The sequence below is a fragment of the Pterocles gutturalis genome, unplaced genomic scaffold, assembly GCF_000699245.1.
Source record: "Pterocles gutturalis isolate BGI_N339 unplaced genomic scaffold, ASM69924v1 scaffold25082, whole genome shotgun sequence".
NCBI classification, from domain to species: Eukaryota; Metazoa; Chordata; class Aves; order Pterocliformes; family Pteroclidae; genus Pterocles; species Pterocles gutturalis.
Window position 1 is genome coordinate 31,792 of NW_010113567.1, and position 15,803 is coordinate 47,594.

The 15,803-nt window shown below is 49.6% G+C and overlaps 1 protein-coding gene across 1 annotated transcript in view; it reads right to left on the reverse strand.

Annotated features, from left to right (window-relative positions):
* Positions 1-15,213, reverse strand: part of ADAMTSL2 (ADAMTS-like 2) — a 22,516-nt gene extending 7,303 nt beyond the window's left edge. The window contains exons 1-13 of the mRNA XM_010074559.1: positions 15,103-15,213; positions 13,948-14,090; positions 13,239-13,314; positions 12,728-12,830; positions 10,897-11,042; positions 10,672-10,795; positions 9,664-9,744; positions 8,522-8,697; positions 7,270-7,612; positions 7,091-7,114; positions 6,189-6,570; positions 2,080-2,183; positions 36-162 (exon numbers count right to left, since the gene is read on the reverse strand). Coding sequence (XP_010072861.1) covers positions 36-162; positions 2,080-2,183; positions 6,189-6,570; positions 7,091-7,114; positions 7,270-7,612; positions 8,522-8,697; positions 9,664-9,744; positions 10,672-10,795; positions 10,897-11,042; positions 12,728-12,830; positions 13,239-13,314; positions 13,948-14,090; positions 15,103-15,213 — 1,940 coding nt within the window. The remainder of the gene's footprint in view (positions 1-35; positions 163-2,079; positions 2,184-6,188; positions 6,571-7,090; positions 7,115-7,269; positions 7,613-8,521; positions 8,698-9,663; positions 9,745-10,671; positions 10,796-10,896; positions 11,043-12,727; positions 12,831-13,238; positions 13,315-13,947; positions 14,091-15,102) is intronic.
* Positions 15,214-15,803: the final 590 nt, after the last annotated feature.

Below are 15,803 nucleotides of genomic sequence, written 5' to 3' on the forward strand. Positions count from 1 at the left end.
TAGGGAAAGCGCAGAGCCCCCCATCAAGGCGGTACCTTGGCTGGCACTCTCTCCCAGCACAGAACTCATGGACGGGCTCAGGACGGGTCATGGCATCACAGTACGTATCGTCCACTTCGATCCCATCATAGCGAACACACATCGCATACGTGGACATCACTCCTGGTTTCAAAGAGAATACACACACACTGAGGATGCTTGCTGAGTCTGACATCCAAACTATTTTTTTTCTGTTTTGGGGTTTTGTTTTTTTTTTTTTCCTGCATTTTCAAAAACTTCCTCGCGATGGAAAGCAGCAAGCCGGACTCTGTCCCACAGGGAGGATGCTGCCGGGAGGGGTGGACCACAGCAGCCACCCAGCCACCACGGGCAGGGCTGCGGTGTTTGGCCAGCTCCAAAGGCGGGCACGGCCACCCCTGCCAGGGCTTGCCACCAAGAGCAATACATGACTAACACATTTTTTTATAGGAAACGCTCGGGGCAACGAGTCTGCTCGGCAGCTCCCTCCCTGTCAGGCTCGTGGGTGGAGGCGACAGAAAACTGTCCCCAACCCGCTCCATCCACCCGCTCTCTATGCGTGTGACACCCCGGGATGTGTCCAGGTGCTCCCAGCACTTGGGGCCAAGGAAGGGCTCCCAGGGGCTTTGTAAGGAGGCACCTCTCCTGCTCCCTGCCAAAATCCTAGGCAGCCAGCGTCGTCAGACCAAGACCTTTCCCACCCCACAGCCTGCTGTGCCAGAGCAAATGTTGTGAAGTCTTTTCTGGGACCTGGCTGGGGACCAGGAGGCTGCTCTGGATACAGGTAACAAGAATTGCAGCTCTGGGGAACATATGGTTTATGTGAAACTAAAAAAAAGATCTACAGCTCTTGACATGGCATTGCTTCTCTGCAAGATGTTGTTAGGAAAAGGCAATGACAAAGGAGAAATCTAAGGAAAACCTCCCCCCTGCTAGCTGCAAACCTGGGCAGAGCAACCTGGGCCAGTCAAGGGGGAAATTTGTTCAGAGGGGATTAAAGAAGTAAAAAATGTCCCAGAACATGTGGCTGATGGGATCCAGGGGAAAGGGACGGCTTACAAAGCTCCTGCTGTGGGCATGCGTCTGCTGGACAAGAACAAATGCTTTGGCATGCTTAAAAAATAAAAATCCTTGGGTTTGCTCTTTTAAGAGACGTCCCTTAGATTGCAGCCTCCTCTCTTCCCTTGTTTCCTTCTTTCTAATTCCAGCAGCACTGCAGGATCTGGATTTTTTCATGGAGGGGGGGTGCAGGTGAGCACATAGATTTCATCACAAGCGATGGGCTCACGGGGGCCAGGACCCCCAAACAAGGGGCAAAGGAGGAGAGAGATCAGGTGGCTGGAGGCTTTTCAGGGGGGTAAAAAGGGGGAATTTATGCAAAAAGAATACAAAAAGAATACAGGCTAGGTTCTGATATCCCTGGCATCTCCATTGCTGTGCCAGATTTACACCCCTGCAGCCAAGATCAGGCTCCAGGGTAGAAGAAGTGGGAGAAACAAAACAAAAAAAAAAAAAAAATCAAAAAGCAAAATGCTATTTTGTTCCCTGCCAGAGCTGAACAATCTTCAAAATTTCACTCTGTGGGGAAGCAGCTGAGCTTTTCAAACCCCTCTGAATGGTCAAAAGGAGGAAAATCATATGACTCTATGATTCTATAAAGGAAAAAAAAAACCATAAAGAGGCAATATGCTGAGACTCAGCACAGATTTGGGGATCCCACCAAGCCCCAACATATCCCCGCTGGGCTGGGAAGCGATGAAGACATTCCATTCAGAGCTGCCCAAGGGAGAGCGTTGTGCAGGATGATGACACACTGGGCACCAACACCTGGCCCCCGACGCACCCCCAAGCTCGGGGGGCTTTGCACGCCGGGCACCCCGACTGCTCTCCCCATGTTTGCACCTGGGTGGAGTGGATTTGGGGTTGTGCTAAACCAGCTCCAGAGCTGGCATGATCCCCTACACATCACCAGGTCCTTCCCATCCCTACCAGACAGAAAAGTGACTCACACACCAGGTGATTTCAGCGGTTGTGCAGAACTGGGCTGCTTCTTATAACTACCTGTGGTACATGTAGAGCTGCAGGGTTCATGGGAGGAAAGCTTCCACCTGTACATGTCAGCAGCACTCACACCTTGGCCCTTTCTTAACAACTTCAATCTGTTTCTAGCGATAAGCAAACAAAAAGAAAAAAAAAAAAAACAAAACAAAAACAAAAAAAAAGGCATTTACAAGGCGAGCGGCGACAGGGCACGTCAGACACACACATCTGCCAGCAGGCTGCAGTTCGGTTGGGTTCGGGTTTGGGAGGGGATTTGCTTTGTTTGGCGGTTGGGTTTGTTTTTTTTTTTTTTTTTTTCTGATTTTTTTGGGGTTGGTTCGTTTGTTTTAAATCAGTTTGGTTTGTTTCACAACATACCTGTCCTGAGCCCCAAGTAGAATCCCCAGCCCGGTTAGAGGCAGAGCTTCCACTGTCTAGAAATAGAGAGAATGGGATAAAAATACCCACAAGTAGAAACAGTTCAGAATTTTAACAAAGTTTGCATTTTTCTGCTCAAATACACCTGGCCCTCGGCATACAGCGACTAAAGGTGCAGTATCTCCTCCCCTGCATCTCCAGGGCTGGGCATGCCGACTCGTGCTGCTGAATGCGGGCAGAGCTTTTGGCTGCTCAAATCTCAGCAGCTCACTCCTTCCAAAAGCCAACACGTGGCACAGGAATTTATAAGCCCGCTTCTCGAAGCACGCTTTGCTTTTAAACACCAAGGCATGCCATTTGCCTACCCGCTGCTTTCGCCGCTCTGGTTTGGTTTTGGTTTATTTTAGATCGGTAAATTTGCATCTCTCATATCCACGCTGTGCTCAAACACAAAATGCCATCGGGAAAGGAGTAACGGAGTCAGCCTGGTGTATGAAAAAGCATTTGTCAAAGCAAGAATAACAGCTTCTCCCAGTTCAGCGCATCCTACATGCTGTGAGGTTGTAACCCGTCAGGGATACTGCACCTTTACAACAAAAGACTTGAATTCTGTTCTCATACCTTGGTTCAAACCCTCGAAACGGCTACACTGAAATAGCGTACCAGGTTGTATCCTGACATCCAGTTGTCTCTGGCCTGGCGAGATATGCAGCATGTATGATTTCTAGGCAGCAGAAGCTCTGAAATTGCCTTATTTAGTTGTTGGTAAGAAAAAGTTCAGGTCCAGCCTTTAAAAGGACACTGTTGAGAATCCAGCCGTTTCCTTTTGGACCCACCCTCCTTCCACCGCCAGCACTGAGCTTCCAGAAGGATTAAAAACAACAACAATCTCATTTTCCCTGTTGATTTTGCCTCTGTCAGTTTGGCAAATGGTGGCTTCCTGCATTTGAAACGGAACTGAAATGAATGTGACTATTTTTTTTTGCAGAAAAATAACAACCTCGCCTCACTACAAGCAGTGTTTTATTGTGCCAAGACAGCTCTGCCCCCGGACCCGCATCAACCCCTGCTCCCAGCTCAGCCACCCAGGCAGGGGAGGGCTCAAGATGACAGTTGTCAGTAAGATCCATTTAAACAGAGTCAACATCTGGATTTGGTACTTTAATTCCCCTGGAAAATGAGGTGTTACCTAGATCCTCCAGTCTACACCCTGCTTTCTGAGACACCAAAGTAAACACCAAGTTCTCCTGTGACCAGGACTCCTCTCCCTTGGAAGGGGAAAATAATCTTCAAAATAAGCTTTATACCACATCTGAGGACACAAACGTCTTTCAATAATGTCCCTTCACTGTATGTGATCCTAAATACAGAGCTGCTTCTATGTGTAACAAGTTCTTTCCAGATAAGTCAGAAATCTGGCCACAGGGCAGCGTTTGGCTCTGGCCATTTCAAGCAAAGACAAAACTGTCATTTTGTTCTCCTCTAAACGCAAACAGCAGCACATTGTCCTACAAAGCTAGTGGGTTTTTCCCTCGTATTTTTCCTCTTCATTATGAGCTTCATTACAAAAGTCAAGTCTTTTCTTCCCTGCCTGCACTTGGCTTCTGCTTCTTAAGTAACAGCACCAAAAACCAGCACCAGTCCCTCACCCCCCGCTGGGGTGTAGGCTGACCATCTTCCAAAAAAAAAGCCCCTGTAGCAGAAGAACAAACCTAACAAGTGCACACAAACAGATCAACATCCAGCTCACATTTCTGCGTTTTATTTCCATTTGTGTTTTTTAAGTAAAGGGGGAAACTCAGGACCCCTGTTGCAGGATCAGCCCTGGCTATGCACCGCAGCATCGGCACGGGATGAAGGATGAAGGGTGCCCAGATCAGCCCTGGCATGCCACAGAAAGGCTTTAACTGCTCCAGGAGAGGAGAAGCATCACAGCACCCTTGCTATGGCACAAGAGGCACCCACCCATCCCTATCCCTGCAGGACTCATCCCCAGAGAGGAAATAAAACACACCACGTGCGTGGCTCATACAGCTGTAACTCCATCCACACTAACAACTACACCAGTTTAGACAGAAATAATGTGCCCCACCCCTAACCAACTGTCCTGTTGTACAGACTAGCTGGTTACAGTCTGTGGAGATAATCCCCCTTTGTTTCCTCATTGACAGGGAATTAAAATGAGCCAAAAACCACCATCCACCCCAGACCGAGCCTGAGGGGGATTTGGGAGGTCTCAAGTCCCAGCTCCTGCCCACAGCTAGGCTGACCCCAATAACAGGCTGGGTCCCACGGGGACCAGTTTTGCCCAACTCCAAGGATGGAGATCCCCCACCCTGCCCCATGAGTTTTTCCCTCGTGCCCCATCACCTTGTGCTGGCTCCTCCACCTCCCCTCCGGGACGAACAAGTCCCATTCCCAACGCTCTCCACACGTGTCACCTCCAGCACCCTGCCCACGACACGCCAACCCCAAAGCTGCATCCTGAGCCGGTATGGGCTTTATCCTGCTGTGCTGGGTGCCGGGGAGCTGACGCGCTGCCCTGGGCTGTCAGAGCGTTAATGAAATGCTTGCTTTGGCAGCTGGAGGCACGGTTTCCAAGCCAAGCCACGAGGAGAGATGATAGACTCAAGCCCTTGGCAATGTGTTCGTGTTCTTATCATTAAGAAGTTTGTTGATACATTTGGCTGCATAGACATTTTCTTTAGCATAAGTTGCTTTAGCATAAGCTTGTATAAGTTCTAGGTAAATACAGCTAACTACAACCAGAGAGCATCTGCTCTGTGCCTTCCCTCTGCCGCAGCTCAGCATAACCCACGTGCCCGCACTGGGAATGAGCTCCCACGAGCTGGGAATAAAGGCTGCTCCCCAGAGAGCCCCGGGGCACCTCCAAATACCCCTGACACAGACTGATGGACAAGTGCTATCCTGAGACTCAGCCCTGCCTGGCTGAACTCTGCTCCTAAAGACAGATTAAACCTTCCTTTACCTTCCCACTGCATTTTATAGCACTGCTGCTCCAAACCAGCCGCTAAAGGAATCCTGAAGTGACAGCCCCCATATCAGTCACCGAGGTGCCACTGCAGAGCTTTTGATGTTCTAGTCAAAGCAATAACCATTGCCCTGTTTCTGCATCCATCAAGACATCTATCCATCAACCCCAGGCTATTTCTGCCAGCCCTACAGAAGAGCTCCTGGTGCCCGGCGCTGCCTCTCCAGCAGCGGGTCAGACAGGACCATGCCCAGGAGCTGATGGAAGCATGTTCCTGCCAACACAAGTGAGGAGGATCGTGGGTGGCAGTCAACAGGGTGGGTGAAAAGGGGCCAGGACCAACTTCTGCTGCATCAGAACTCAGAGGAAAGGGCCTGGGGAGTGAGAGCAGGACATCAAGAGAAGGCAAAAGGAAGAGGCTTCTTTAATGGCCATGGCTCTGATAACAAGCTGTGACAGGCAGAGTGATGCACAAGCTGATGGCCATCAGCATGGAATTGCCAACATCCCCACTCAGGAGGGCAGGAAGTTTTACTCTTACTCAAATGCTCTCTTGACTTTCTGCTCTCAAACCTCTGGCCCTTCCTTCCAAATTAACCCCCGACAGAAAGCTTTCACATACGTCATCCTACCCCCACTTACCTTCTGGCTTCCCAAGCAGACAGAAATCATGCAATGGGGTCTGCACTGAGTACAGGGCTATCATGAGTCAAGAATAGCAATAAATAGGATTTACTATCGTTAAAGACATGTCTCCTACCTTGCTTTGTGGGTTCTGTTCCCTTGAGGGCTGGTCATGGTGACAGTGGCATTTGCAAACGGTGTCTCCGCAGACGTGTTGATGGCTTTGCCGTTGCTCAGCTCCATGTATGTGCTGTTAATGCTGTAGGTCACAACACCATCAGTGTCCTCGTAGTCAACATAGAGGCTGTCAATGTGGGACCCCACAGAGTTGACTGGGTCTCCCTGGGCAAAGATGCTGTTCATGGTCATGTTGAGCACCAGCTCCTTGGAGTCTGAGGTCTTGTCCAGCAGCTTGGCCGTGATGGCGTTCTCCGAAAGGAATTCCCTGGAGGTGAACGTGGGGTCGAAGTCTCTGTCGTCATGGTCTGTCTGGTAAGTAGACCTGGTTACGTTTGAATCTAGATTGGAGCCAACAGGGGGGAAACAACAGTGACAACCACAAAATGCATTCAGGCTGGGAGGCGAAAGCAGCCCGGAGCAGCGGGGGCACGCCAGAGCCTGAGCAGCCACCTGGGGGGCTAGAGGCAGGAGTTGGGGTCTTGGCAGGGGGGGATCTCATAGGGTTGTACCCCCTTGGGAAGACTGTGCAGCTCTCTGTGGGTCCCATCCTGCTATCACATGGCCAGGAGAGAGCTCAGCACCTGCCAGCACTGCCCCAAGCAATAGCAGAGGTCAGGAAGGATGATGCTCCCCTGGCCCCACAGCCCATGCAGCCATGCTGGGAAAGCATTCAAGGCAGTTGGGTGGTGGGATGCCCAAGGGACTGGAGTGGGAAGGAGGTTGCTGGGGGCTGGGCAGAGGTGGGAGGTGATGGAAGATGTTGTGACAGGGGACTTTGTGCACCCAGGGCTCCCTCCTGTCCTTGGCATGAGGCAAAGCACAGCAGGGCACCCGCGGGGAGACCTTACCCATGGCCACCCCCCACCCGCCAGAAACCAGAACCTGAAGGGCAAAGAGGATTTATGAGCAGAGATGTTTTAAAGAACTTTCCAAGGTTTCCAAAAAACAAACCAGCAGGATCACCAGAGGTAGAAACAGAGCGTTTCTCAACAAGAGCTCTGAGAAGCAGAACAGCGAGGCCCAAGTCTCCTCCTTACCTTGGGGTTGTTTGCCCTTCAGTTTTGGCTCACAGTCAATTGTTTCTGCTCTTTCATAGACCTCATTGGTTTCCTGACCTTTGCTCAAGTTTAAATCTTCCTCTGTGTCCTGTCTTCCAAACACCTGGTTCTCCAAGTCTATCCTTTCCCTGGAGATTTTCCCAAAATAGGTTGCATTGTGCTGGATAAAACCCAACGGCACGTCTCCATCGAACTCTCTGCTTTCTTCGCTATCTGACTCTGAGAAGGTGTAGTAGATGGGCTGCAGATTTTTTGAGTGTGGCTTCCTGAGAAGGGTGTATTCAAATGTGATGGATGGATTCTTGCCATTTTGATTCCAGACCTAGCAAACAAATTAAATTATTAGCGGATGCAGTGAATATGGGGCATGCAAAGCTTGTGATTCATCTTGGACCTGACAGCTGGTGAGCATCTACTTTGCTCTTTCCCGTCTGCTTTCCATCACGTTGCCAACTTCTCACAACTAGAGCCCAACACAATTTTCCAAGGGTTATTTGGCAGCACCACCCTGGGGATTAGCCCCAGCTCAGGGACTGGAAGCTGCAGGTCATGTTCCCTCCTCCGCCACTGAGCAACCAGAGACTTGGGAGAGTGATTTTAGAAGTTACTGACCATTCCTTGTGAACCAATTTTTTGTGGCTTTACAAGGAGCACACGTGCCCCTTCAGCTACCACATCCTCACTGGGGATGGGGACTCACAGCTGATGCACTACAACATCTTTTACTGGTCCAATGCTTTATAAGAACCCAAGCAGCCATCCCTTGCCCTCCCAGAGGAGCCCTGGGCTATGTGGAAGACAACATGAGCTGGGCTCTGGCTGGCTGCCCAGAAGAAAGTTAAATGACTTTTCTTCATATGCCTGGTTTCAGATGGTTTGCTTTCAAGAAAGAGTTGGGGTTTAAGTTTTGTGCACTTGTCTAAGCTATCTGGCCCAATTTCTTATTTTTCCTTTTCCTGCCAGGTAACTTGGCTAAAAATGCCAGGGAATAGCAGAGAAATCCCCCCGCAGTGCCTGAGGCATCTTCTCCCTGCAGAGGGAAGGGTTACCAAGCCCACGTTCATTATTCACAGCCCTGACTGCATCTGAAAGCATTGACGCAAATAAAATAGGTTCGTGCACAGAACTGGGCACAGTCATTGCTCCCACACCCACCCCTTCCTCGATCCAGCATCAATTTATCCCTTCCCCATCACCCCCAGCCTTGCAAACTCGAAAAGTCAAAGCTCACCATTATATTCAACCCTTGATTTGTCGGTCCTTGTGCAACAATATACTCTATGCCGGTCTCGTAAACATCCATGGGCCGGCGGTACTTGAACACCGTGCCTGCAATGTTGAAGTTCTTTGGGCTGTCAACTTTGTAGTTCCCATTGAAGAAATAGTACCCGGCTTCATCAGCCACAGCTTCAAATGGGAGAGAAAGATCAGTTCCATCATACATAAGAGCAGAGGTATGCAATACTGCCACTTGTTCATTCAGGGGAGAAAATTATTAGTGTCACAATAATAAGTGTTTCTCCTACATGACAATGCATTTGTCACCTATTTCCAACACATATGGTGTGAGTACATGCCAAGTTCTGAGCCATGCGTCCCTCTACGTTGCAGGCTCCTGGACGGGTGGCTTACACTAGCCCACGGCTCCTCTCACCCTTTAGGCACTATCCCAGCATGAACATGTAATAATCCCAGCTCTGCAGATGAGCAGACCATCAGATGGCCAACAGCAGGAGCTGCCTCTTTGGGAGCACCCAGCTGATGCCACCTGGGCCAGCAGTGGCCCTAGACATCACCCAGAGCTAGCCAGGATCTGCACTAAATCAACCCTTTGTCATTCCAGCCTTCCTGCACGGGGCCCCGAGCCTCCGAGGCAGCATCAGAGCATGATGGCAGCACATGTGCTTCTCTTGGGCAAGTCCAGATTTCTCCACAGCCCTCCTGAGCAGCTCCGCCATCTCCATCATGAGATGGATGGTGTGGCCACCAACACTTCAGCGAGGCGACACGCAGGTCACATCTCCCTGGTGCTGGTGTCACATCACTGCACATTCTCCAAGCGGGAGAAGGCGGCGTCACAGGAGAGGTGAAGTCACTTGGTCTGCCACCAGCGTATTTGTCATACAACACCAAAGTTGCAATAATATTGAGCAAACCTTTCTGCATTAGAGCAACCAAAGTATTGATATATACAGCCCAGGTGCTCAGACCACAACGAGGAGAAATGCACTGGCTTAGACAGCGGGGTTGTGATTTACATCGACTGCAGATTTAGCTCATGTCTGCAATAAAACTACATTCACATTCGCACTGGAAAAAGCATTAGCTAGTATAGACATGCATTGTAGGGAAGTACCAAGAGGTTATACACACCCAGAACATCTGCAGATTTTTTCCGTTCTACTATCTGGATATCCCTTGCTCCAGCGGGAATGTGCGTTACCAGAGAATAGCCTATGGGAAACTACAGATTAATGAAAGGAACTTTGTAACGAATAATCTGAATGAAACGCTCAGTAGTCAATACTGCAATAAATCAAGCAAACTGTCCTCGATCCAAAATTATTTATAAGGAGTTATGGATTAAAAAACCTAACATTGGTAACTGTTAGGCTGCAAACAGAAACAATGCATCCTGGTTTAAACCACAGGATGGGAAAAATCCTTTTTTCCAAAATCCTGGAAAACCACAGCCAAGGGGAAAAAGGATGCAGTCTTTACATGCACAAATATCAAGTTTCTCTAAACCGCTGTAAGAAAAGGTGTCTGAAGACCATGTTGTTTGCTAGAGAAGCTGCCCTGTGGTTCGGTATTGAACCCTGTGCTAGCTGGTCTTCCCAAAACCCCAGCAGGGGGTTATAACTTGGTTCCCCTCTAGACTTTCCTTTGGGGCAAGTCCTCCCAAGGCCACTGGAGTTCTGTGGCTTGGTCCACCTTAAGCTCATCCTCAGAGAGGATTAATCATCGAGTTAGATGGCTATACTTAGGAAAAGTAGGTTCTGTTATCACACTAATTTTGGAAATCCTGGTCTTTCAAAACATCCTCGCTTCCTGTTATTACAAATCATTTATTTCTAGTCTGACTGGGTCATGAGAAATGAGACTGAAATAGACGCCAGGCTCTTGCATAACCCTTTTGCACCATTCAGCATCAGAGACCTCGGGCTTCTGACAAGTGTCAGGCAAAGTTACTGCTCTCTGTTTTTCTTTAAAGAAGGCTTTCCCTCCCCAAATTCAAGTGGCATTAACACAAACACAACATATGGGGGGAAACTGAAGCAGAGCAGTTGGTAAGAGCTGAAAGCAGTTTAGCAAAACCCAAATATATCTTCAAAATATCCCTCTGATACAAATAAAGCAAAGGGTGCCCAGAAGCCTTACCAAGATGAGAATTTCCTTTCCGGTAACTGCCGGTCACATGAGTGCAGCTGCTCCCATCTCCTTGGCAAACTCCACATTTATCCAAGGTGTGGGTGGAAAACAGAATGCCATCGCATCCGATCGGCTAAGGAATGCAGAGACAGAGGATTGAGGGTCAGGCAAATATCGCACCCATCATAATTTTCTGAATGCTACTAACAAATTTTTGCTATAATGTTTAACAACCTCACATTTTCCAGACACGCAGACCCCTCGGAAATCAGTGTATTTGCAGGATGTTCCATCCCGAGCCTGAACCATTAACTGTCTCTGACCATCCACAGTGGTGCAATGGAGGTCACAGGGCTTGCTAGAAATGTGAACATAGTCATCTGAGGGGAAAGGATATAAAGACACATTCAAAACAGCAGAAACACAAAAACTTTCACCCTACCAATGTCAACGAATCTCTGCCAAGCTAAACAACAGCACAGCTGCACAGCAGCCAGCCGGTCAGAAGCTGCCATCTCTTGTGTTTCAGGCTGGACAGGAGATGGCACTTCTGACAGCGTGGCAGCCCACTGCTGCAAGCCTCTGCACAGCCAGGCAGCCCTCCCCACTGCCAGGAATAGATGCTTCCAGTGATGCTAGATTGCTAACATCAGCCCAGGGGATGCACGGATGCACTAACAGCCTCTATTCTGTGCAAGGACTTGCAGTAGTGATATATATACATGACACAGAAACATATACATGCTCATACATCAGCATTTAATACACAAATTCATTAACATAGATATATTGTTATAAATCCATATACAAGACTATATTCATAATGATAGCTGCTTAAAAACATAAGAACTTTTCCATAAACGTCCACCCAAGTTGGACTTTATTCACCCTCTGCTTTCTGCAGGCAACTGGCTGGCTGCATCCACTGGCCCAGCAGTCCCACACCCCACAGACATTTATAGATATCCATCAGAAGCAAACGACAAGTTCACATTTGCATCAGAAACCCAACGCTACATGTTAACACTCCGCCAACTAGCGAGCGGCCGTATAGCCACTGGCCCGCGCGCCCAAGCAAGGCAGCATCAATGGCAAAACATTATTCTGCAAATCCCCCAGGAGCCACGTGCACGCCTCCTAAAACGCAAAACAGTTCACTGGAACTATTCTGGTGAATCATCTGGAAGAGTGAATATGTTTAAAGCAATTGTCACCTTGCCAGAGGAAAGGGACAAGAGCAGCCAAGGAGCTGGAGCTGAGCAGCCTGCCAGGGGCCAAGCTCCACCACGGTGACCCTGCCCAAAGCCTGGCGAGAAAGGGGCTTGTTTCACATAAAAGGAGGCAACCAGTAATTTCATGAAGCATAATTGTTCTTAGGTATGTACAGAGACACTGAAAATAAAGTCGCGTTAGATCCCAACGATATTTTTAGACACTCAAACGCCACCATGAATCTGAAGAACCAGCAGTCCAGAGCCTGCTCCCCAGGAGAGGAATCCTGGTTCCAAATAACTCTAAAAATTGGCCATGGGGGTTTTTTTTAATGATAAATTTTGATGGGAATTAGGTGCCTAAAAATTAAATAAAATCTCAGTCTCTGACTCCTAAGTCATTTCCGCAGTTCTGTGTCGCTCACCCCAGATGACCAAATGACTAACCGCGTCTCGGTGACATTTGACTGAGCACACGAAGGGTGTGGGAGTGAGAAAATGTCACCGAAACGTAATGTGGCCAGTAATGGCCCCAGCAAAAGGACGCTTGTTGGGGTGAGCCCTGCCAGCACAGCCCATCACCCCATGCTCTCGCATCCTCCTCCAGCCTTCCAGCTCTCTGGTCCTGTGATCCACCACCAATACAGGCTGCAGCCATGAATTCATGTTGTTATTTTATTTTTAAGCTACCCTGCAGCTGCAAAACGCGCCTTTGAACGTGGGAGACAGCTGATTGTGTCTCTGAAAAATCACTTTAAACCAGCAGAGGAGGAGCCTTCCTGCAGGCTACAGCATCATAACTATCAAAATATTTTGGCTAAGCATTATGAAACACACAAAGAATGTCTTGTTACCAGGATATAAAGGTTTCCATTGATAGGTTCTGCCATTATACACATGGGAGTTAAATGATGAACACTGCTCCTCTCGAAAGCTCCTTCCGTTCGCGGGGCACTCCTAGAATGGGATACATTAATATCCTGATGAAAACAAAATGTGGGAACGGCTTCTGGCACATCTCAACTGGCTGCAAGAAGCGTTTCCATTGCCTACCCCGTCCAGAGCCACATCCTCATCCTCCTCCCACTGCAGGGACAGATGGGGGAAACCGCCCCCCCAGGAGATGGTGCAGGAACCACCCGCTGGGTTTAATGGCCCCTGGCACAGGTAAAGGGCCCAAGCCCTGATACAATGGTGATGGGCACCAAAGAAGAAACTCCAGTTGCTTGGAGGGGCAACAGGGTGACAGCGACAGAAGAAATGGTGTCCCCTCTCTCAGGGGCCCAGAAATGCCATGGCATGAAGCAAGCATGACTTTCCACATTTTGTATTGGATGTTCCCCATGAGAAAAAGGATATCCTTACTTGTACTTTGCAGAGCTGGTATCTTTTGGATGTTCCAGTGCAAGTTTTATTAGCCAGTCCACTCACTGACTTTCTTCTGAAGAAAGAAATGATGGTTAGAAAGGGGTCAGAAACCCTTCTTTTCCCTTTTTAAAATGTATTTGTCCCCTGCTTCTGTAAGATCTCCCTCCACAGAGCAGAGCCACAGATCTATCACAGTCTCACTGGCATTGACAGCAATGGTCTCTCTGGCTTTGTCACCTGGAGCATGAACTGTCTTTATTACAGCATCCTCGGAGGTATCATGGGACAAGGGCCTGGGGACAAGGTTTGCAAGGTGCCTTCTGGCAACCACACAGCCTGGAGTGGGCAGAGCTGCACACAGAGCAGCCAGGATCAGCGGGTCCCCAGCCAACCCTGCACCAGTATCCTCGCTGCTGTGCCCAGAAGCCTTGACAAGGGGCTTGCGCTACGTCCGCTGCCCACCTGTGCTAATCCCCGCAGGAGAAACCTCAGGGCCAGCACAGGAATCGCGTGGCTGGTCCTCCCAGCAGGGATGCCCAGGGCACAGCATCCTCACGGCAGCATGCCAGGGACACACTGCTGCACAAGCAGGGTTTGCCAGACAACACCTTTCCACCAGCACCTAGCTACTGAGCGATGACCTTCTGGATCAAGTCTACCTCCAGCAAGCTGGAGCTGCCCACACCCCGGCAGGCGGGTGCCGTACCTCTGCCGCAGGCAGTGCCTCTCCTGGGACTTGACGCCTCCCCCGCAGGTCCTGGTACACGCCGTCCACTTGGTCCACTCACCCCACCAGTACGCCGTGACGTCTGCCCCCTCCTCCAGGCTGTTGGAAGTCTGCGCCAGGTCCTGCTCGGAGTATTGGGCAGGTTGGGGAGAGAAAGAAGTCATCAGCATCTGCACCGCAGAGCCTGCACGGGTGGGCTGAGGGCATCCCCCGCCCCGCCTGCCCTGAGCAACCCGGGCATTTCCTTTTCCATCTGAGGTCAAGCCTGAGATTTCCATCTTGCAAGAAACTGTGTTGTTCCAATTGTGTCTTCATTACAAATTGGAATGAAATGGCAATATTTGGGATTCCTCAGGAAAGGAAACATTCATTGTTTCACCCAGTTGGTGAAACCAAGCTCCCAAACAAGCCTAAACTCTCCAAGTCTTTTGATGCTCTCTGACTCTTGCTCTGCAGTGAATTCAGGGAGCAGAAGAGCGGACTTCACGAAAAGCTTAAGCAAACCCTTGCAAAACCACTGTGCAGCAGGAGAGCATGTCACTGGATGCTAGCAGGCTGGAGGAGCGCATGTGCTCTCTTTGCAAGTGCCACCAGGTTTGTCACTTCAGGACAGTCCTTGACATCCCCACCTCCCACCCCTCAGCCGCTGCAGGCAGGAGCTGCTCCACCGGCAGCGTCACCACCATATGCCTGCGCTCGGTAAGGCATCCGCACCCCTTTGCAAGGGGACAGAACCTCCTGGGGGGTCCCAGCTATTGCTCATGGCAGGGGAAGGGATGTCTCTCCATCCAGAATCACTGCTGGTTAGGAGAGCTCTATTAATTCTGTGTTCACTTGGAATAATAATATTCCATGCAAAGTAAATGAAAGCTCCAAATACTGCAGGGACCAAGGAAGCAGTGTTCACCCAAGAGCAAGGCTTCAGAGCTCTGGATATGATCTGTGCACCCTCTTAGCTATGGATGGTACAACTTAGGCTAAGCCCAGACTAAAGAACTGATCCAAATCATACGTCCTCGCATTGCTGGAGATCTGACACATGCACACACCAGTCCTGCGAGTCCCAGGGGTTACCCACTCCAGACACTGCACCATTCTGAAGCCCAGAGACCCCCAGCAAGGCGCCACACTTACCTGAGCTATCACAAAGGCAACGTTGCCCACGAGGAGAAGGGCCAGGGTGCCTTTCAGCTGGGATCGCACACTGATGGAGATGCTGCTCCACCTCCACTTAGATATCTTCATCCTAGAGAGCAACCAAACACTGCACTGAGCAAAACTCCCATCCAGCCACACCACCCTTCCAGAGCAGGAGCTGCCTTGCAGCCTGGGGTACACAGCACACGTCATCTTCAGCATTCCTGGTCAGTTAGGTGACACCAGCCACCAGCGACTGCAAGGGCTTGATCCTGAAGTTATATTTAATGAGTGGAAGCATTAACACGGTACAGGTTGATATCCCATCATGATTGCCATCATCCAAACTACAATTCTGCACCAGTTCCCAGTGGCTGCACTTGATACCACCAGTGCAAGCCGAGGCTCCATGGCTGCCTTGGAAGGGAGCGTAGCTTACACTGAAGCAAGCACTGCACAAGAGGCAGAGAGTGACAAGAAGTGTCCCTGGCTCTATAAAAGCAGTGCATTTAAATATCCCCATTTACAGAACTGCTCCTAGAAGAATGAGATGAAAGGCTTCATAAACAGAAAAATGCAATTAACAGCTGTCATTTTTCCTTTTTTTTTTTTTTCATTTGTTCTACTCTAATTCCCACCAATTCCCAGGGAAGAAGCCTGTTCTTATAGAAAAGAAACCACCCACAATTAAAGAGCAG